The sequence below is a fragment of the Protopterus annectens genome, chromosome 4.part0 (assembly GCF_019279795.1).
Source record: "Protopterus annectens isolate FY-2018-M chromosome 4.part0, PAN1.0, whole genome shotgun sequence".
Lineage (NCBI taxonomy): Eukaryota > Metazoa > Chordata > Ceratodontiformes > Protopteridae > Protopterus > Protopterus annectens.
In genome coordinates this window covers 672,056,508-672,079,255 of record NC_056733.1, presented here as the reverse complement: position 1 = coordinate 672,079,255, position 22,748 = coordinate 672,056,508, and the positions used below count along the sequence as shown (strand labels likewise).

Genomic DNA, 22,748 nt, shown 5'->3' with positions numbered 1-22,748 from the left:
GAGGACCATATCCAGTATATTTGCATCCCTAGTTGGCGTATTGACAATCTGGTCAAAGGAGTTGTATTTACAAAATCTAGGAATCTCTATGCCTGTACCTTTGGTGTCTTGTATGATTATCAGTTAGTAGTGGGCAAATTAAAGTCACCCATGAATATGATATTGGGTTAGATGGCGAGGGCTTCCAGTAAGTTTAAATACATGGTTTGGGTTTCCTGGGTCATAGATAGGGGCCTATAACTTATGGGCTTAGAGGTTGGCATAATGGTTAAGGTATTTGCCTTATAAACCAAAGGTGCAGGGTTTGATTCTCACATGGGGTAATTGGCTAGGCATAAAAATGGCCCACAAAGGCAGTTAGCCTAGTACTAATCTATGAAACTATGTTGATGTGGGTGTTGTTTTGAAAGAGTGCATTTGGGACTGCTGAGGGTGCTTGCTATGTGTACTTTGTCTAGGAGGTCTTTGGAGTTTAGGAAGGTTACATTTATGTGCCTCAGCAAATGTGGGTCTATATGTCTGCTTTGAATTGTATGTGATGAGTGTAGTGTGTGTACTCCTGAAACCTTATTGACATTAGGAGTGATTTTATGTGAGAGCTTTGCCTCTGGTGACGTTGTGTAAGTACATCTCTGACATACCATATCAGTAAGTTTGAGAACTGGTTGTCAATAAACATGAGGCAATTTTTGCATTGCCTCAGGATCTCCATATCCACCAAGCTGGTAGCAGAGATGGTGAGAAAGTTCATATCCATGGCAAAAGACCCTTTTTTATTGATTAGACAGTTCACAGGTAGGTACTAGGCTATCGGCCCGAGGGCTAAAGTAAGCCTAGCCAACAGTGTATTGGCTTCTGCCACCCATGTAGGGTTAAATTCCTGCCCCTCTATCGAGCAGAGCCTCAGACATGATCCCAGGGGTGAACTTCCTATCATCCATCCACTTATCAAAGTTTTTCTTGAAGAGTGCTAATGATGAGCTCTGCTTGATGTAGATGGGAATTTTGTTCCAGAGCATGGGAAGTCTCTGGGACAAGAATCTATCCCTCCAGCATGTCCTATTTATTGTTATGGTGAGGTTTAGGTCCCTAGAGTGTGTAGCTCCAGGAGATTGGGATTTCTTTAAGTGGAGCATGTCCATCAATTCCGGGTTTGACATAGCTTTGTATGACAGACAGAGGTCTCCTCGGAGTAAGCGTTATGTGACCAAGTAGAGTTGGGGTTTTTTGAGCCGGTTGGCATAGGGCAACTGTTTGAGGCCAGCAATCCTCTTGGTGAGGTACTTCTGGGGCCTCTCCAGTTGTAGGTGTATTGTGAGGTACATCCCAAACAGGGCATTGTATTCAGTGAGGGGTCTGATAAGTGATGAGTAGAGGGGGAGAATGACTTTCTTTTTTCTAGATGCGAACCATTTTGTGATTAGGTGGGCCACGTAGAAAGATTTTCTGACCAATGTGGTTATCAAAGGAGAGGTTACTATCCACTTCGGTCCCAAGGTCTCTTATCACACTTTCTGTGTTAAGTGAACTTCCCCCCATTTGGTAATTCGTGGGTACCGTGTTTTTACCAAAGGGGATAACAGTGCACTTTTTGGCATTTAGCTTCAGGCCATGATTTTGGCACCAGGTGTCTGTCTCGATGAGGCCCTTTTGCAGGATGTCTATGTTGGCAGGGGAATCGATAATGGCACCCAGTTTGCAGTCATCTGCGAACATGGTTAGCCATAGACCGTCGTTGTTCGCTTGCACTTTGGAGAAGTATATACCGAACAGGAGAGGTCCCAAGACTGAACCCTGGGGCACTCCACTTGTCACTGGTTTGGGGTCGGATCTGCAGTCTGCAACTCTCACCGTGTAGGTTCTGTCCATGAGCCAGTTGGCCATCCATCTTGTGACCTAAGGGTTTATGTTAAGGTTGATGAGTTTATCTATGATTCCTGAATGGGGGATAGTGTTGAAGGCTTTAGCGATGTCCAGGTAGGCTGTGTGGACCAACTTGCCCTCATCTATGGCCTTGGTAACTGTTTCAAAAAAGTCTACCAGGTTTAGGAGACATGATCTACCCTTCACAAATCCGAATTGGGTAGCATCCAAAGTTTGGAGGTTACCAATGTCTTTGTTTATGAGTTCCATGATGATATGTTCCATGGCCTTGCAGAGCAGGCTTGTCAGGCTAATAGGTCGATAGTTCCCAGGGTCTGTGCTGACGCCTCCTTTGTGGAGTGGGATAACCATTGCTGTGCGCCATTTGGTGGGCACATAGTCTGTGGTGAGGCTGTGATTGAACATGGAGTTTAGGTGGAGGGGCTAGTTCATTTTGGAGTTCATGTAGGACGCAGCATGGTATGTTGTCTGGTCTCATGGATGTTGTGTTTTTGGCTTAAGAGAGTGCTGTTTTTACCTGCATGTTTGTGATTGATGGAGCTCTACAATCATCTGGTATAGTTATAGGCCCTTTGGGGGCTGAGGGTTGAGTAAAGTTTGCACTGAACCTATCTGCCAAGATGTTGGCAATATCAGTTGGCTCTGTATACTTTGCGCCGTTTTGTTGTAGCTCTGTGCAGATCTGGGTGTTGCCATGGAAATTCTTGACATAGCTAAATAATACCTTGTGGTTGTCTTTGGAATCCGAGGCAATTTTTCTTTCAAAATTGGCTTTGGAGGATTTTATGAGAGATCTTAGTTTCTTACTGAGGCCCGTCAGTGAGTTCCTCAATTCCTGGGTTTTTATTCTTTTTTGCAACAGTTTCTTCCTTCTGTTGTAGAGTTTGTTAATGGCAGGGGACCACCAGATCGGCTTCCTTTTTTTGGAGGATAGCATCTTGGCTTTGTTGGGGATAGCATGATCCATGCACTCATGCAGGTGCTTGTAAAGTGCATTTGTGTAGGATTCAGCAGTTGTGACTGTATTGACTGTGTTATCCATCTGCAGGGGCGTCGCAAAGTTAGCCACCTCAGTTTTGAGTAGCGTGAAGTTTGCTTTGGAGACATTTTTTACTATGGTTTCCTTGTGTGGGGGTGGGGTCACGATGTGGATATCTAGGGTGATTAGTTTATGGTCTGATCTAACAAGCGAGGAGTTGATCTCGGGTGTTGAGCACCAGCCACCCATGTTGGTAATGACCAGGTCCAGAATATTGTTGCCCCTGGTGGGGGTGTTGACAAGTTGATCCAGGGCGCTGGATTTATAAATTTCAGGAATTGTTGAGCAAGGGGATTAGTACAAGAGTAGTTTTCCCAGTTTATGTTAGGGTAGTTGAAATTGCCCAATATTATGGTATTTGGTTGGACCCTCATTTTTTTCCAGTGTCCCCAGGAATGAGGAGTGTGGGTCCTGGATCATGGTGGGGGATCTATAACAAGCTACAATTTGGAATGCATTTTTGCCCTGGGTTAGTTAGCACTTGGATGATCTTAGAGGCATCGTGTTTTGCAACTAGTCTGGAGGTGTGGATGCCCTTGATGAATATGGACACACTTCCGCCCTTCATGCTTCAGTCCAGGTTTTGTGGCCGAAATGTGTAGTATGAATTATAGCCTGGTAGTGCTGGGGTGCTCTCAGGAGCCTTGAACCAGGTCTCAGTCACTGCACAGATATCTATGCTCTCCATTTTGAGGAGTGCCTCGAGTGAGTGCATTTTGAGGTTTAGATTCCTAGCATTGAGCAGCATTGCCCCCACTTTATTGTCACCTGTAGTTCTTTTGGTGGTGGGTTTGTTTATTGAGCCATGCCTAAAAAAGGCACTATGGGGCAGCAAGAGCCTTGGCCAATATTCTGAATCCCAGGGGTGACAGGTGCAGGCCATCTCCGGCGAAGCATCGTGGCCTGTCAAGCATGTCATCCCAGGCAGACAGATACTGGATCCCCTTTGAATGACACCTGAATCTTAGCCAATTGTTGAAGTTGATCATCTTATCCTTGTACTATGGTATCATTCTTGGTGAAGACAGGATGCTACTCAGGGCTAGGGTCATATCTGCCTGGGCTACAAGATCGGAGAGCTCTTCCATGTCTCTTTTCATGTAGTCCAGGGAGGTACGTCTCTGGTCATTTACACCAACATGGACAATGTTAGAATCATATTTATACTTGCCTTGTAGTGACCTGAGTGCATGTGTTATGTGACGGATTCTGGCACTCGACAAGCAGCTGACAGCAACCTTCTCTTTGTCCAGCTTGGTGAGTGGGACATTGGTGTGCCTGACTATAGAGTCAACTATCACTAGAGTGTTGGGTATGTTGTTTTGCCTTATGGGCTGTGGCTATGTGGCAAACCGAGTTTGTGGGCTATGTGGGCAGGTGGAGTGAGAATATCAAGAAATGTCAGGATTTAGCTCTTGGGGCAGTGCTTCTCACAGCAAATTAGTCATCCTGTGTGCAACTAGGTATTGGTGAAATCTCAATGGTGCTTTTACAGGAAAAATTGTCAGCTCAAGGTGTCTTAGGCTATACAGGGCATTGCCAAACACATAAGGGGAAACTAATAAGTAAAGCCTGGTGATTTATCGATAAGTATTTAGGCAGATATTCTGAAGTTAGAAGCAAATCAAGCAGTACTTAACTAAAAAAGAAAGAATTTGCTTGTCAAGAGTGATGAAATGGGAAGAGTCACCTGAATGGCTATTGCTTGACTACTACTAGTTTTGGTCTCACCACAGCTTCACTCTGCTGGGATACAAGGCTCCTTTGCTTCTTCTCTCACCAGATGCAAAACAGTAGCACCAACCCAAGATGAGAAGTAGGCCACAGACTGTTTGGTGATCCACAGTCTTGTCCCAGATGATGTAAGGATCTGTTGACTTGTTGTAGACTTTTCCTAGTAGATGCCTTGATTAGCAACCCACAATGGAGTCTCCAGTGACTAGAATGTTGGATTGAGTGGTGGCTTGCCTTATAGGCTTAGAAGTAAAGGCTGAGTGAGTTGTGGTCAAGCTCAGACACTCACTTCCCAACCAGAAGCAGTCCGGAATCTTGCTCTTTCTCTCACCAGGAGCAAAATATAAGCACAAATTCTAAGCTGGCCACTATGAAGCAGTTATTAGGCTTTCTGGTGATCAGCAGCTCCCTGGAAATAATGTACTTATGCTCCTTCTCTTCCCAGGAGCAAAACAGAAGCAATAATCCCAAGATTACTACTGAGAGGCAGAATGTGGGCTCTTCAATAATTGGTGGTCTAGAAGAAGATGTTGCAGATTTTAAAGGTAATATGGAAACATGGGTTAATATTCTAAAAGTTGCAATGTGCACTAAGCAGTTGGATATGAAAGAGGGATAACTTAAGCTTTAGCAATCTAAGTGGAGAGCCTCGAATTTTAAAAGAGCAAGATAGATTAGAAGGAGATGGGCACTTTGTATTCTAGTTCTTTGGAATACAGTGGGATGGCCCATAAACTGTAAGCAGTTGAAGTGGAGTGATTTCACAAAATGATAATTTTATGCTTACTCACAATATCCAATGAAAGAGGAGAGGGAAGGGAATATGTGGTCAAATTAACATAAGGGGCAGGTAACTAGAACGACGGTTGGGTTTAAAAACATATCCGCGCCAGAGTGGGAGTGTAGAGAAAAAAATAATTTCTGTGTGACTCACAAGAGACACAGCTGTGATCTCTTTCATAGTTGTTATGGGTCTATATTATCCAGATGAAAGGCAAATTACACAAATGCATTGTGAGCGACACAAATTCATCGAATTCCATTTAAGTGATTCAATGAATTTGTCATAGGGCAAGGAGATGGTTGGCCACTTCCTGGAGTTGCTGTTTCCTGTCGTATTGGCCACTTCCTGGAGTTGCCCTTTCCTGCCGTATAATGCGATCTCGGAGTTGGTATATTTAGTTAGGGGGGTGTGGGGTGGGAAGCCCCCTACCTATTTATGATGTTAAATTATTTGTTTTTAGCAAACGGCTACATAAGTTTTTTCCTAGGGAAAAATTTGCTTACATGGCCGTTCACTCTTTTGCATTTTCGTGCATTATGTGTCGACCTTTTCGTAGTCTCACAGATGCACTTTCGTTGTAATAATGTAGACCCTGTTTTACGGGTCTATATTGAATTAGAGAACGCTTAGAAAAGCGAACACTAATTCATTGACCCCTTTTAAGTGAAAGCTTACAATCTCGAACACCCGGAACAGCGATTTTTTTCACAGGGAAAAAAATCGCTGGGCTGGTTACAGGAGTTCGCCATTTCCTCCACTGTGGTGTGATCTTGGAGTTGGTATATTTAAGTGGGGGGGCGTGGGGGTCAAAGACCCCCACATTATAATATGTTTTAAGGTTTTTTTTTTTTTGTGGACCAGCGATTTTATCCCTGTGAAAAAAAATCGCTGTTCTTGGTGTTCGAGATTTTAAGCTTTCACATAAAAGGGGTCGATGAATTAGCGTTCGCTTTTCTAAGCATTCGCTAATTTAATATAGACCCTTTTTAGCATAGAGGCAAGCTGTTTGCAGGTACAAGCAGTTAATTTAGGAGTTCTGAGCATTATTTGAAGGAAATACAAATTTTAAGTATACATTGGCAGAGAGTACACTGAAAAATAGTTTAAAATTATGGGATGTGAATAACAGATAGCAACCTCCCCAACAGCCTGAATACTTTAATGCATTTAATAAAACAGTGTGTGAGTTAGTTTTATTTAAAGATAGCCAATATACTTTTTTGGATAATAGGCATGAGTTTAGTAAGATTGCTGTTAAGCAACTGTTTTTGATAACTCCAGAGCATAAAAACTTTTAGCATAATGATTTAAGCAACAGAAAGTAGAAAGGGTTGTGGTCAGACTTAGGGAGCCAGTAATATGAAAAATAACCGGAGTTATTAGCGATATATTGGAAATTTTATGAAAATGTTTTCTAAAAGCATACAAACTATTTTTCATGTATGGAAGGGGAATAGAGATAAGAAAAGTACTGACATCAGTTGTATGTGGAAACACAGGCTGTAACAAATAATTTAACCTTAATTTTAGGTTAGATAATGCCTAGGGTACATCTGTTAGTTTAGAGCAGTTGTTCCTATCTGGAGGTTTAAACTTCATTTTGAACATATGTATAGTTTGAGTGTTCACTCGAAGTTAACAGGGGATGGGAGTGTTCTGAAAATGCATTTAGTTTTTTGTTTAAAGGCTGTCTTTAAAACAAAAAAGTCTTGAAAATGTGACATAGGTTCTAATGGAGATGAGAAGAAATAACTGTATAAAAGTTCATCCTACCAAGTATTAATGTATGCATGTAATAAAGTAAAAGTTGGAAATGCACATTAAAAAAAAACTGTCTTGCATATTAGGTGAGAACAATCACTATTTTAAGTGACTAGACTACCCTTATTATCTTAAAATGTAAATGGCCTTACGGGTATAGACAAATGGAAAGGATATTGAATTATATTTAGAAATGCAGAGCTCAAATAACAATGCTGCAGGAGATGCATTTGGAAATAAATGAGCATATGAATTTGACAAAATGGATTTCAAGATTGATATTTAGCAGAATATCAGGGACAAAGCAAAAAAGGAGTAATAAAACTGATTGCTAAAGGGACTCCAATAGTGATAGAAGAGGAAAAAAGACTAATAAGACTAATGATAGATTTGTGTTAGCAAGGGGCTGCCCATAAGGGAGGAAGATTATGCTAGCATGTGTTTGTGTTCTACCAAAAACTGCTATAATGGAGATTAAGAAATAATCGGCTATCAGCAAGGAATATTATATATAGGTAGGGACTGGAATTTGATTTGCAATAGTGAGGACATATCAGGGGACCTAGAAGGGAAGGTATAACAAAAGAGATCAGATTTCTGAAGATAGTTACGAAAATGTTTGATGTGGAAGATGTGAATTCAGTAGTAGGAAGATAATTTACATATTTTTCCCCAAGGTATAATAACTGGGCTAGACCGGATGGAATTTATATTTCATAGGAACATGTGTATTTAATTGAAAGCTTTAACACCTGTCTAGTAAATGTTTCAGATCATGCACCAATAAAACCTAACACAAATGCAGAGTAATAAAGTAAAAATACAACACTGGTGTTGTCCCATCTGTCTGCTAAAAGGAGAGGAATTTAAGAAATGGGTAGTGGAATAATTTGAGCTTTATTTGACAAGACAGAAATGTCTTAAGTGATAGCTAGTGAATGAGATAAAATAAAGAGAGTTTTAATACAGGATATGAATTAAATAGAAAGAGATATGGTTAAGAAGTAATAGGAATAATTTAGAGGAGCTGATGAAGGTTAAAGATGGCTGCACATTGAATAACAGCTTAATTCTAGCTCTCCCAGTGTGAAAACAGAAACTCATCAGAGAAGGTCAGTAGACTTGTGTTTATGGGTACATTTCTGTAACTGGCTAGTAAGTGTACTGCCTGAATGCCAAGAAAAAGAATTACAGAGGACCCGGAAAACATCAGCTACAAAAAGTGAGGAACAAACACTGACTGGGGAAGGTTCTGCAGGCAATGTAGTCTCCAAACATTAATTCTAGTAACCTACAGGAAGATATAAGACAACTGCTCACAGACCAGGTTAAAATAAATGAAACACTGACAGAGTGTATCAACACAAACAACAAAAGTTTGTAAAAAATGGAGGAAGCTTTCAGCAGATATTCAGATGAGGTGATAAAGCTGCAAAACTCAGAGGTCAAAATGAAGAAGAGGCTGGCTGAATATGAGTCTGCTCAGGAAGAGAGGTTTCAAAAAATAATAGAATTAGAGGACAAAGCATGTAGGGAAAACCTGAGATTTTCAGCTATACCAGAGAAGCTGGAAGGAACAGACTGCATTAATTTTATGAAAGCACAAATAAGTAACTGGACTGGTATTCCACAGCAGGAGTTGTTAGTTGACAGGGAACATCATGTGTATGCTCCAAACCTGGCTATGAGAAAGCAACCTAGACCTTTAATATTAAAGATGCAATCCTACCAGCAGATGGAGTTGATTCTGACAAAGCTGTGGCAGAAGGACAAAGTACTAAAAGTGGGAGACAGCAGAGTGTTTGTGGAGAATGATTACTTATTGTACACCAGGCAGAAGATGAGCAAATTTATTCCACTATTCAGTGAATGTCAAGATGCAGATATTAGATTCAAACTGCTGTACCCAGCTGTTTTCAAGGTATTCTTCCCTGGAGAGACAAAATCATTTTTGATGAAGTGCATGCTAAGGAGGAAATACAAAAGTTTGTCCAACAAAAAGTAAGCTGTGAAACAGAAGGAGATATTCTGCTTCTTGTTCCTCTGGTAATAAAGACCACAGAGAAGACTGTACCTTTGAAAGCTTATCCCACGTTTCAATGGAAAATGTTGGGGAGAAGGAAGAGAGCATGAGATTTAATTAGAAAAATCAAGAGTACATTGGACATGCAGCAGAGACAGGATTTAGGATATGGATATGAACAGGACCAGGCATATTTTTACAAACCAAAGGAAAAGTTGTGGACAATATTAAAGAGTTGATGAAATTTATCTTGGAGGGGAAGAGGGCAAGAATTAACTGGGATAAACTGATCCTTCCATTAGAGCACAGTGGTTTAGGCTTACTTGATTTAAAGAAATGTTTTACAGAAGATTATAATTCAATGTGAAAGGGGTGATGATGGAGGGGGGGGGGCTTCATAAAATAAGGAGGGCGTGAGATTTTGGTTGCAGAGCCATAAAGATAATAACTGTACAGAACGGTATTTTATAAAGCAGCAGAAAGTATTCTAAGAACAAATCCACCATGAGAACAGAAAAGGGAGATTTTGCTAGTAGTGATGACTGCAAATATAGGTACAGAAATAGGCAAGAGGGAGCTGGACTTTATTGGAGAAAACTGGTAAAAAATTTTGAGAGCAAATAACTAGAGAGGAAAAGGTAATAGAGTGGGATGAGACCAGGAATTAATTTGGACTGCAGGCTAGAAATCACCTTCCCTACCAGGGATTGATATCAGAGTACAGGCAAAGTGAAAGTGATAGGAATACTAAGGTAAAGACCTGCTCGGTTAGTAGAGCATATAAAATATCGCACAATAACTGTAAGAATCAATCAGAGGAATTTAGAAAAGACTGAAAAGAGAGAGACTGGCAAAGCAATTTACATGGGGAACATATGCATGGCTCCCAGGTAGGCAACAAAGTCTAGAAGGGTTAGGATTTTTGCTTAGAAGTTGCATAAGTATTTTTACACCTCAAGCAGACTTCAAAGAATTTTTCCACAGATAGATAGCAAATGTTGGATGTGTGATTGGGAGAAAGAGGTAACTGGGAACATACGTTTTGGAAGTATAATGAATTGGTAGATTTTAAAAATTCCCTACAGAGTCACCTGTCAGAAATATTGGATGAGCAAATGGCTCTACTTTAGGAAATGATTCTTTTGAGATGGGACATGGAATCTGAATTGCTTAGACATAGTAAGGCCTTGTTAAGTTTAATTCTATTGGCTGCCAAAAAGCATTACTAGAAAATGGAAATCAAAGTCTAAACCAACTGCATTTGAAGTGTTGAATATTATAAAATAGATAAAAGAACTGGAAGAGGGATCTTTAGAAAAGAAAAGGAGCAAATTACATATATAAATAAATGAAACCTGTGGGAACAATACATGCAGAATAATGTTCAGAAGGAGGAGTAGTGAGGTTTAATAGAAGCAGGAATTGAGCCAATTATGTAATGTTGGGCTGATGATAGATCTGATGATGTCATTTTCATTCATAACTCAATGAATGGGTCTTGGGTCCAAACTGGCCTCATAGATTCTTGGATCTGACTCTTGAGTTCCTACCTTTACCCACAATGCCCCTGATCACTGCAGTACCACAGAACAAGTTTGTTGATACCATATAGCCATCTAAATATAAAGCATGATAATAATAATAATAATATTATGGAGAAGCAATGTAGCAATAGAACAGGATCTCAAATAGGAACGATGGTTCCTAACAAAAAACTTCATTAGGTATGGGAAAAAAAAAACATTCCAGGTATTTCGGCCATAATCATTTTACTCAGAATATTCCCACTTTTCTAACAAACTAGAACATCTTAGCAGAATGCATTGTGCTGCCTATCTTTTGCAATATATTTTTATACGAACATGCTTTACTTAGCTTATGAATTCATTAATTATAGTCGTATAGTCTTCGCTACTTTTGATATATAGTATCTTATCTGCCGCTGCACTTATAATTTTACTTGTAGTGGGCTCTGAAGTACTGCATTTATACCTTAATATACTATATCTCCTGGTAAACGCCAGTATGCTCAAAATTTCTGTGGTATCTTATTTTTGGCACATAGATCTTTCACCATTGTTTCTGTAGTCAATATTCTGTCATCTTGCTTTATTACATGGTGTTACCTTGCAGCAAGGTATCCTTGGAACATTTCATATTCACAGTAATTGCTGGATAACCTAATTCTGGTACAGCAGTACCATGTATATTGCTATATTGCAAATATTACATGCAGAGGATGTTGCATAAACAATATACGCTATGAGGCATACAGTTGTTGACCCTGTTTACACCCCAGGTAGCCTGGTTTAGACTGGTGGTTTGGGTACTGGAGGAGTCAGTTGGTGTGAAATGGGAGTTGGTATCTGACACTGTTTCATCCATCATAGAGGATGGTGCTGGACAAGTCCCCTTGGTAGGAACACCATCTGATGGAGTGTCATATGAGGTCAGTGCCTGCCAAAGAACGCAGAGTAGTCCAGATGAGAATTTTCGGTATATAGAAGCATGGTGCCACACCAGGACTCAACACATTTGGCACTGTATCACTCTTTCCATTCAACAGGGAAAGTCTCTAAAGCATTTTTTGTGATAAATTCAGATGCAGTGCTTTGTCATGGAGCAAGTGAGATAATAAATAGTTCATTGGAAAGTACTAGGCTAGCTGCCTTTGTGGGGTATTTTTAAGCCTAGCCAGTTTGCGTTATGGTGCTTGAATTAACCTATTCCATTTGTGTTAGACTGGTCTTACTCATATCATGGCTAATAATTGTAAGTTACCCCTAGTGAGAATAAGTGGAATCATATTGTGGATATAGATTCATAAAAATAAGTGATTACTAGGCTAATGACACCAAAACACCTTTTTTAAGCTTTGTCTTGTTTCCCAAAGGTGAAAATCAAACTCTGTACCTTGTGGTTGTAAGGTAAGCAACTTAAGCGTTATTCCAGTCCCCAACCCCAAATTATTAACATTCCTAGGCAATAACCAGATGGTGAGAATCAAACTCTGTATTTTGTGTCTGTAAGGTAAACGCTGTAACCATTATGCCAACCCACAAACAGATATGTATTTAGATGTCTATCAACGAACAATCTGCACTTGAAAGCAGACTTTTAGGAAGGCAAAAGGCTCATCTGAGATTTCAACCTTGGACCTGTCAAATCCAAAGTGAGAATCATACCCCTAGAGCAAGGGGAAGGCAAAAAGAGGAGAAGGGTACTTTATTTTTCCAGGTCCTCTGTAATTCGTTTTCCTGGCATTTAGGCAGTACACTTACTAGCCAGAAGGGAGACATTGTAGGAGTGACTTACAGAAATACTGTTTCTCAAAGAGATGACATTATGACCTTGGAATCATTGTAAAAATAGTGATACTTTGTTGTTCAATGGATGGATTACAGGATGCCTGACTGATTAAAGGAAGTGGTTTCAGCATAATGGATAATTAGGACATTTTGGTAGTCTCTATAGACCCTTCATTTTCTATTAGCAACTTCATGTGTTATATATTTATGCTTATAATATTCATGCATATGCGCTTTGTTCTTGTGAATGTGTGCTGTAGAGGTTTTATATTTTAAATGTTTAAGAAAATATAGCTTCCTTTTTAGAGCACTGAATGTCTGGATTGTCAGTGACTCACTCTCTCTCTCTCTCTTTTGGGTTTTCCCAGTTAGGGGTCGCCACAGCGGATCACCTTGTCCGCTCATGAGTGGCAGACAAGGTGCTCCACTGTGGCGACCCCTAAGGTTTGATTATTGCCTTAATCACGAGAAGGTCAGCAGAGTTGATTTTAAAATAGCTGTGGGCCTGGTCTTTCTCCTCTGCTAGTAAAGGAACAGGGGAAGGTACTACAAGGTAGATCTTGCAGCAGTTGCTTTAATTGCATTCTCTTAGCCTTCTGAAAGCTAACCAAAATGTGAATAGACACACTGATGGTGATATGTCATATCATTATTTATCCATGTTTCTGTGGAAGTTAAATGCATACATAAATATGCAATGACCACAGTCCATCACAAGGACATTACACTCACAGCTGCTGACCTTTAATTGTATCTTTTCTGGCTAACTTAGAACCCATGCAAAAAAGACTTATTTCTTGTATGGTGGCAGCTGTTGATGGGATGTTTTGGCTACAAGAGGGTAAAGAATAATAGTTGGGAAAATTGTCATGTAACATGGGAAGTTTGTGGGGTGATCAAAAAGTAGGAAAGGAGGATATGACTAGCTTGACACCTTATAAAAGAGAGTTTTGGGTTATTGAAATTTCTGAATATTGTGGATGTTTCCATTGGATAATAGGTTCAGTATTATGTGGATACAGATTAACCTCTCTAAATGTTTTATTTTAGATGATGCTGGCCTGACCTTTGCTTCACCAAAAGTGCCCTCTAGTGATAATTTTAATGACCTTGTGAAGCAGTTTGGTGGCTTTTCCTTCAGTGCTGAGACAGACATCCAAGAACAAACTGGATCCACTGGATATCAGGTAAAAATGTTTAAGATACTATTTAACATGGATGTTATACTATTTAACTGGGTGGGGACCAGTTTGTTCAACTGTTGCCACTGGCTGCTAATTTAATGATATACTAAAGCAAATAAAAAAAAAACTTGTTTGTCCTTATGACAAAATAATTTATTAATACCATATAGTAAAATCAATTGTTCCATGACATAAAGAATTCATCAGAACTAAACCAACTCACAACCATGTAACAATAAAATACTTCATGCCAATAGTCACATAATAAAAATACTTGATGCCAATAGTCACATGTCCAATCAAGAATCACCTTAAATGTTTTCTGTTTCAAAGTACTGAAATGGATGAGTTTTCATTTAATGCATTTCGTTTGTCTGCATGAAAAAAAAAATATTTTCAAAAAAGAGTAAAGCATTATTTTTTGTTCATGAATATGAGCTTGTAGCACATATAATTCCTTTGTAGTAAGTGTAGGGAACAATCATCTCAAAGTTCAAAATCACAAGAAAGAGTTAGGTGTGTGTGGTGTAGTTACTGAAAAAGGGATACTGTCATACAACATTGTGCTTATAAATAACAGTCCAGTGCTGATGAGTTTCTAATTGGTGGCTGGTTTCCTCCAAGAACTTTATAGGAGCAGGTATTATTGGTAACCTTTGACAGTTACACTTGTATAATTAGAAGGAGCACATATGGTGCCTCTTAAATTGATATTTTGCTTAGCAGGTACCCTAACTGGCACATGAAAAAAAGGATTTTTGAAAATCAATCCTCACATTTTACAATTACTGTTGTCATAATAAGGGATACAGTGTGGAAGGTGACCTGGGAACTGTCAATGCCTGATTTCTGTAGACCTATAACAATATTCAGCTTTTTCCTGTAATCGCATAACTTAGTAGAAAGGAGGAGTCTACTGCCAGTTTTATGCTGGGAGTTTGGATTGCTGCATTATTATTCTTGAATTTGTTCAGTAGGTATGACTAAGGTGAGAGCAGTTGATGACTTAACAATACTTCCATGAAAGGAGACTGTAACTTGCAGGTGCGTTTAATGATCTCTCAGCAAAGATTTTCAGTTATGCAAGTAGAGCTTCTTCTGCTCTTTTAATTTTGTATCCTCAAGGAAATGCTACTATTAGTGTTTGCTCATGTACTTGCTACCTTGCTGTGCTAAGTAAGTTTGATTAGTTTCAAACTAAAACAAAAAAAAGCCGTAAAGCAAAAAGCAGAGCAGTTTTCTGTTCCTCACTGTTATACACCAGGAAAGCGACACCTTCAAATGTTTTAACGCTTTTATTAAAAAACATGCGTTTTCGTCCTTAACCTCTAGGACTTCATCAGATAAAACTTTTAGAAAAAATCTCCACTTTTATATACGTTTAATACATCAATTAACCAATGAAGACACCATTTTATTGATACAAATGCACCAACCACTTCTCATCTCATTAATATTAATTTTCACATTGACAAAAATTCCTATGTTTTGTTTGATTAGTTTCAGTTATGTGCTAGACTGCCTTTTCGTACTACTAAGGTATTGTCCTCACTTTTCTTTGGTAGTTACGAAGTACTTGACTACCATAGTTTAGTTTAGGGTACCACTGTAGGTGAAATCATTGTGAATGCCATTTCAGTGAAAAAATTTCAAAATGGCATTCATGAAGAATTTTAAAATGGTGGTTTTCTGTGAGAAGGGGGAGTCTTTCACTTGTCCTGTGCAAGTGGCTTTTCCCTGTGCCACCCCCTTACTTAATATAATCTAATCTGAGGTTTCAGCCCTTTGTAGGGGAAGGCAGGTTTTCCCATATCTAATGCATCTTGTTTGAATGGAGCATTTTTAAACTAATATGCATTATGCACACTTACTGAATCACTGTCCTGTTTCTCAGCTATGTAACCCCCTTTACTGTTGACCATTTTTAAGAAGACTGTCTCAAAGCTTCTGTTTTTTTTTATTTTACTTTATTTTATTTTTCGTCTTGTTTGTAATAGTTGTATCTTCAAAATGGGTTGGTTTTCTTGGGGGAGCTTCCATTGTTCTGGAGTTGTTGCATCTTTCGGCTTTTCCCGGTTAGGGGTCGCCACAGCGGAACTCCGGTCCGCTAATGATTGGCAGTAGTTTTTACGTGCCGAGTTGCCGACCCTGACGCACAACCTTCAATGAAGGTACGCCCATTCACGCATGTCTCCACACAGAAGACGCTCTAGCTGAGAATCGAACAGGACAACGTCTTACTGTGAGGCGACAATGCTACCATGGCACCACCACAGCAGTGTTCCATTGTTCTGGGGTAATGTTTCTAAAACACCACTTGATTTGCTTCTGACTTCAGAGGGAAAAGAGCAGCAGTATATTGACTTAAAGTGGACTATATCATTGAAAAAATAATTGGGAGAAACTCTGAATAGAGTTTTTCCTCATTGGGTAACAAACTTGTTCCATTTCATCAAGTGTTATCATGGATGAGTGCAAACAATTCTTTATAGAGATCTGAGCCCTGAACTGTTTTATTTCTTCATGATAGTGTGCGCTTGGAGTGTGTATGTAAAAGTAGCAGGACAGTGTGGGTGTGTGTCCCACATGGGAGTGCAGGAGGGGCTGCTCTCCTGCAAAAAAAAAAAATGCTTTATTTTTATGATTTCCAAAAATATAGACTATTTGCTAATAAGTTGTGATGTGGTGTTTCAACATTATTGGGTTGTTGATGAATACATCAAGTCTCCCAAAAGCATGTGGAAAAATGTGGTATGGTCTGATGATACCAAGGTTGAACATTTTGGCCACAATTCCAAAAGGTACATTTGGTACAAAAACAACACTTCATATCACCAAAAGAATACCATTCCCATGGTGAAGCATGGTGGTGGCAGTATCATGCTTTGGGGGTTGTTTTTCGTTAGCTGGAACTGGGGCTTTAGTCAAGGTGGAGGGAATTATGAACAGGTGGGAAAAGTTTTGAAATGATTTATTGTGGTCTCATTTTTTTATATCACAAAAACCTGGCATTTTAACAGGGGTGTGTACACTTTTTATATCCACTGTGTATGTATGTATGTGTATATATGTATATATGTGTGTATATATATATATGTATATATATATGTATATATATATATATATATATATATATATATATATATATATATATATATATATATATATATATATATATATATGTATATATATATATATATATATATATATATATAGGTTTACTGTCATTATTTCGAATGGCAAAACATTTGCTGTTCGAAATAAGGAAAAGTTAAACCGAAACCAAACATTATTATTTCGAATGGCAAAACATTTGCCGTTCGAAATAAGGAAAAGTTAAACTGAAACCAAACATTTCGAGCATGCACAATGTCACCCCAAATGGTCGACATTGTCACCGAAAATGTGTGACATGTTAGCCGTATAGGAGCTGATGTAAATCAAACACCTATACGACATATCACATTTTTGCAGGGGGACAAGCCCCCCTGCACCCCCCACACCCTTGCTACTAGTATATTCCATCTCTGAGATTGCACTACAGTGGGGATATGGATGAATTTACAATCCCCACTGTACCATGATCTCATACATATAGTCAAACACACTTATGCGAATGCACTACTGGATTCGCATAAGTGTGTTCGACTATCCAATACACTTTTCATTTTGTGAACGACATTCTGATTTTCGGCAGCAGAACTGCCGACAGCATGTTGTTCGCACAAATGATAGTAAACCATGTGTATATATGTATGTGTTTGTGTGTGTATGTATATATATGTATATATATATATATATATATATATATATATATATATATATATATGTGTGTGTGTATATATGTATGTGTCTGTGTATGTATGTATATATATATATATATATATATATATATATATATATATATGTATTTGTATTAATTACTATGAATACTATACCTGCAACATACTGTACTTGTTTGTTACTATTTATACTGTCTATTTTTTATATAATTATGTATGTATTGTTGTTAATACCATTGTTCTGTGTGGAGCTTTTCTCCCCAGGGCTCTGCTGAAAATGGGTTTTCCACCAAGTCGGACTTTCCTGGTAAACAAATGTAAAATGAAATAAAGTATGTATGTGTGTATATATTTTTATTTATTTACCGGGATGGTCCGACTGGGACAGTGCCCATTTTCAGAGGAGCCCTGGGGAGAAAAGATCCAGTCTAAGCTTAAATACAAATTATCACAACAAGTAATATAAATTATAAACAAAATTGACAAAAAAGGAGTGTTAACACATTTACAGGATAAAAATGTAAAAAACAAAAATATATACATAGTATCAAATAGAACAAGACTTTAAACACTTGGATATAGACAAATATATGGTTGAATTTATATATGTGGAGGAACATAATATTAGGAAATTAAGCAGTATGTATGTGCACACACACACACACACACACACACACACACACACACACACACACACACACACACACACACATCTAGTTCTGCTCCTACCTATAAGGTTCTACATTGTGTCCAAATAATTTCATAAAATTTCAGCAGAAAACACCTGAATTATTACCCTTCTGTAGCACTTTAAAGGAGCTAATTGTTCTAAGGACAAGTAGACAGAACAGCCTCAGATATCTGTGTGTCTGTCTGAACAAGTAAATTGTGTGTATTGTACTAATTTTAGCTTTCAGACCAGTGTTATTTAGGAACTGCTGGCTTTTTGAGATATGTTTGAGTGAGGAAACTATGATAAATAAAGAATTTGATTTATGCTGTCCTGGGGAAATAAAATGCAAAATACTAAGATAAACATGATAAATGACTGTTAGAGCGCTGATCAACTACCAGAATTGTATAGCTGATGTTTATTACTGAGAGTTTGAGAGACTGAACCAGAGATGACACAAACAGCTAATGAAGACAAAATGTACATATAATTGCTTAAAATAAGAGGTATATTCAAGGACTGTATCTCTATAAACAACTGAAGTTTGAAACAAATTGTAAGTACTCTTCTGAGCCATTTGTCTGTAGTCCATAAGCTAACAGGAAAAACAACCTAAACTAAATTCAAACTAGCTGTTTTGAAGGCTCAGGAAGAGCTAGAAGACCACTAGTAGACCAGAAGACAGATCAAGGAAGAAAAAAAAAATTGAAGTTCACTTGCATTTCTGGAAAAACAAGAGGTAAGTGCCTGCTTAATCTACTTCAGATAAAGCCATTCATAATTGGATTGGGCTGGCAGTAAGAAAAAAAGCTGCTGGAGCAAGCTTACTGATTCTTTGTACCAAGTAATGCAGCACTAAAAAAAAGTCTATACCAGCATTAGTGAAGTTACAGCCATACTAGCTAAAATAAAGTCTAATAAACTTGTGGAAATGAATAAATGAAGGTTATAGATGCTGGAGTCTGTATAAATAATTGCTTTTCATTTGCTATCAGAAAAAAATGGGATTGGTTTATACCTCTGATGAGGTGCTACAGAGGAAAAACAACTGATATCCCAGCTTTTATGTCCTTCTTGCGTCAATATACTCCATCCAGGATGACCAAAATCCTACTTCAAATCGGCTATATTTTGTTTCAGTGTATAATAGTCTGAGCAATAGGATTAATAAAATACTACATAGCTGTAGGGAATTTTTACCTCAGGACATGGAAATGGAGAGAATAATAGCAAATAGTCCTTGTATTTCCTATAAAAAAGGAAAACGTTTGAAAGATTTTTTGGCTTCTAGCTATTTCTCTATGCCTAATGAGACACTGCACATAATTCCTGCCATGAGGGGCACTCGCCCTTGTGGTAGTTGCTCTACATGTTTCTGTGTTACAAATTTTAAGAAAATAAATGGCATCAGGTTTTCTCCTGGTGGTAGCTTTTCATGTAACAATGAAGGGGTAATATATGCTCTCAGCTGCCCTTGTAATTTATTTTATATAGGAGAAAGCAGAAGGACATTTAAAGTAAAATACAGGAACATATAAGAGATATAAAGAATGGTAAAATAAAAAGTAATGTTGCAATGCATTTTAAAACAGTTCATAATGCTGGTCATTCTTTGTTAAAAGCTTCTGTTTTAGAGCAAGTTTTTATGAACATTGGTGAAATATATGATGTTAAAGACAAACAACTTTGTAAAGAATCTGTTTATATTTTAAAGTTCAATACTGTGGTACTTGCAGGCTTAAATTTAAAGATTAATTGGAAACAATTACTATGTAATTGAATAATTAATTGATGAATGGTGTTCTCTAAAGTCTGTGTAAAGCTGTGTGTTTTTTATTACTCCTGGAAGGCTGTAAGCAGAGGCGCTAGAGTTTTGAGTTTTTTTTATTAAACCAGTGTTTGTGCTGTGGCCAGCTGTGGATTTCTTCTTGCTGCTGTTCTTCAATTTGTTACTTAAAAAACCTACTTGAAGTCTGAAACAATACTTACAGAAGTTAAATTTCAAGAAAGAGAAAGAGGCCTATCTGTGTTGCATTAGAGCTGAGATGATAGTATGCAGTCTGAGAAAGCTAACAACTTGTAGGAAAGTTCAGTGATCAACTTCTTCAGGCTGAAGAAAGAATTGAGAAAAAGAAGCCCATTCACTGTCAGTTTTACAACCCAAACCCAGAATAAAGCACAACTGATGCTGGAATAGCAAGCAACTATGCCCGGATGAAGAAACAACCTTGGAATACTAAAGGCATTCGTTTTGGTTTCTTTCCCTGCAAAAAGTCAAGATAATTAAAACATGTTTTATAATCATGAATGGATAGCAGATAACTTTGCACTAATTACACTGTATGCTGTGATTTAATTGTTTGTTGAATGAATGAAGAAGGGAGCGGCTTTGCTTATAACATTGGATGAGGAGACAGGATTGGTGCAAATTAAGACACAATTTGGTTAAAGGAGAGAATCCCTGAACATCTTATCAGGACCTTCCTGTACAGTTTAAAGAAATAAAACCCATCTAGTCTGATGTTGGTATATGTGAGCAACTGTGTGCCTTTCTTAAAAGAGCAACATGACCTCAAAATAATTTATATAATACAAATGTGAACCACGAGTGAATGAAAACCCATGAATAAAGTATCAGTATTGCACTGTGACTGGAAAAACTTTACTATAGCTTTGGACTTTGAGAAGCTAGACTTCATTATCCAGTGATTCCTAACCATTTTAGTCCCATAGTGCATGTAGTTGTGACCGCGGTGGTGGTGCTGCGGTAGCGTTGTTGCCTCACAGTAAGACGCTGTCCAGTTCGATTCTCAGCTAGAGCGTCTTCTGCGTGGAGACATGCGTGAATGGGGCGTACCTTCATTGAAGGTTGTGCTTCAGGGCTGGTAACTCGGCACGTAAAAATCAACTACCAATCGTTAGCGGACCAGAGTTCCATTGTGGCGACCCCTAACCGGGAAAAGCCGAAAGAAACAACAAGTGCATGTAGTTGTGAAGACCAGCACAAAAGACACAAATTCTCTGCATTTTATATTTCAAGTACAATGTAAAATAATTGATTTACTGAAAGATAGGATCTGAATGCATTAATCTTTGACCTTTTCCAGTTATTGCCAAAGATGAAGTTTGTAAGAAATGTAATACTTAAATATTAACAACAAAATGACAAAAGTCCCTGTAACAGTGAATAAGAAACTGACAGACTACTTAGAGTTTGATGTTTTAATGGACTTTGTGTGTGTGTGTGTGTGTGTGTGTGTGTGTGTGTGTGTGTGTGTGTGTGTGTGTGTGTGTGTGTTGTGGGGAGGGGCAGTTCTTCTTGGGCATTAAAAACTAAATAGACTCAAATTGGTATGAGTTAACACCCTTTCATCTTAGGAGTCTGAATTCAGGTCTGCTTGTTAAGAGCTATAGTTCTTTGCTCAGAAAAAAATTATTTTAAAATGTTTGAAGTTCTTTATTTTTATTTTTTTTTTATTTATTGGGAAGCAGTTTATTACTAAATCAATATTTAATACTTGTACTAGAAAGATGATGTCCTGGCATACATGCTGGCTAGAAGTTAAATGGGAAAATATAACAAAAAGCAATCAGAATAACTACTTTAAAGAGCATGCATCTAAACTTGAATATACTAGCTGAATAGCAATGGTTTAGCCTGTCTGTAAAGAGATATGAAGTTAAGGCATATATAAGAAAAAAAAACATGTTGCACTACAAGAAACCTTTGTAGATGAATTGGAGCATAGAGCTGAATAAATAGATCTTTAGAGATGGCTGTTGCTTGCGGTATAGAAAAGCTAGGCAGAGAGGAAAATACATTTATTGAAGAGGCGAAAGGAAGATATAGATGGATTTGTAATGTTAAGGAGATAGTGGCAACATTAACATTACTTTAGCTAGCATGTATGCCTGTCCTTGAACAAAACAAGGGGATTTAAAGTTGTGCAATTTATCTTCCATTAGGATATTGTGTGTGTGTGTGTGTATGTGTGGGGGGGGGAGCTGGTATTTGGAATATGACTACTAGTGGATTAGATGTGAATGTGGGGCCAAGAGTGCATATAGCATGGACATGTAAATTTCTGAAGGCTTCAGTGAAGTTGTCTGGGCAAATGCACTTCACTTTTTTTCAGAAAGACACTAAAGCTGGTTAAGACACGTAATTGCGGTGGTGGTGCTGCGGTAGCGTTGTTGCCTCACAGTAAGACCTTGTCCTGTTTGATTCTCAGCTAGAGCGTCTTCTGTGTGGAGACATGCATGAATGGGCGCACCTTCGTTGAAGGGTGTGCGTCAAGGCTGGCAACTCGGCGTGTAAAAATCTACTGCTAATCATTAGCGGACCGGAGTTCCGCTGCGGCGACCCCTAACCGGGAAAAGCTGAAAGACGCAACAACTAAAGCTGGTTAAGAATAGCTACAATTTATATAACTCAGGGATATGCAGTTCTATTATTCCTTAACTACTGAGCATTTCCAGAATGTTCCCAAAATACTGATTGTCTAGAAAAAATTAGAAGAAGCTTTAAGTAGCTATTTAAACAAGATGATAACACTGCTGAAATCAGAGATTGAAA

The 22,748-nt window shown here is 38.3% G+C and overlaps 1 protein-coding gene across 1 annotated transcript in view; it reads left to right on the top strand.

Annotated features, from left to right (window-relative positions):
- The window catches only part of TCTN1 (tectonic family member 1), a 1,166,238-nt gene that overhangs the window by 309,214 nt on the left and 834,276 nt on the right, over window positions 1-22,748 (top strand). The window contains exon 5 of the mRNA XM_044068635.1: window positions 13,584-13,720. Within this exon, the coding sequence (XP_043924570.1) occupies window positions 13,584-13,720 (137 nt within the window). The remainder of the gene's footprint in view (window positions 1-13,583; window positions 13,721-22,748) is intronic.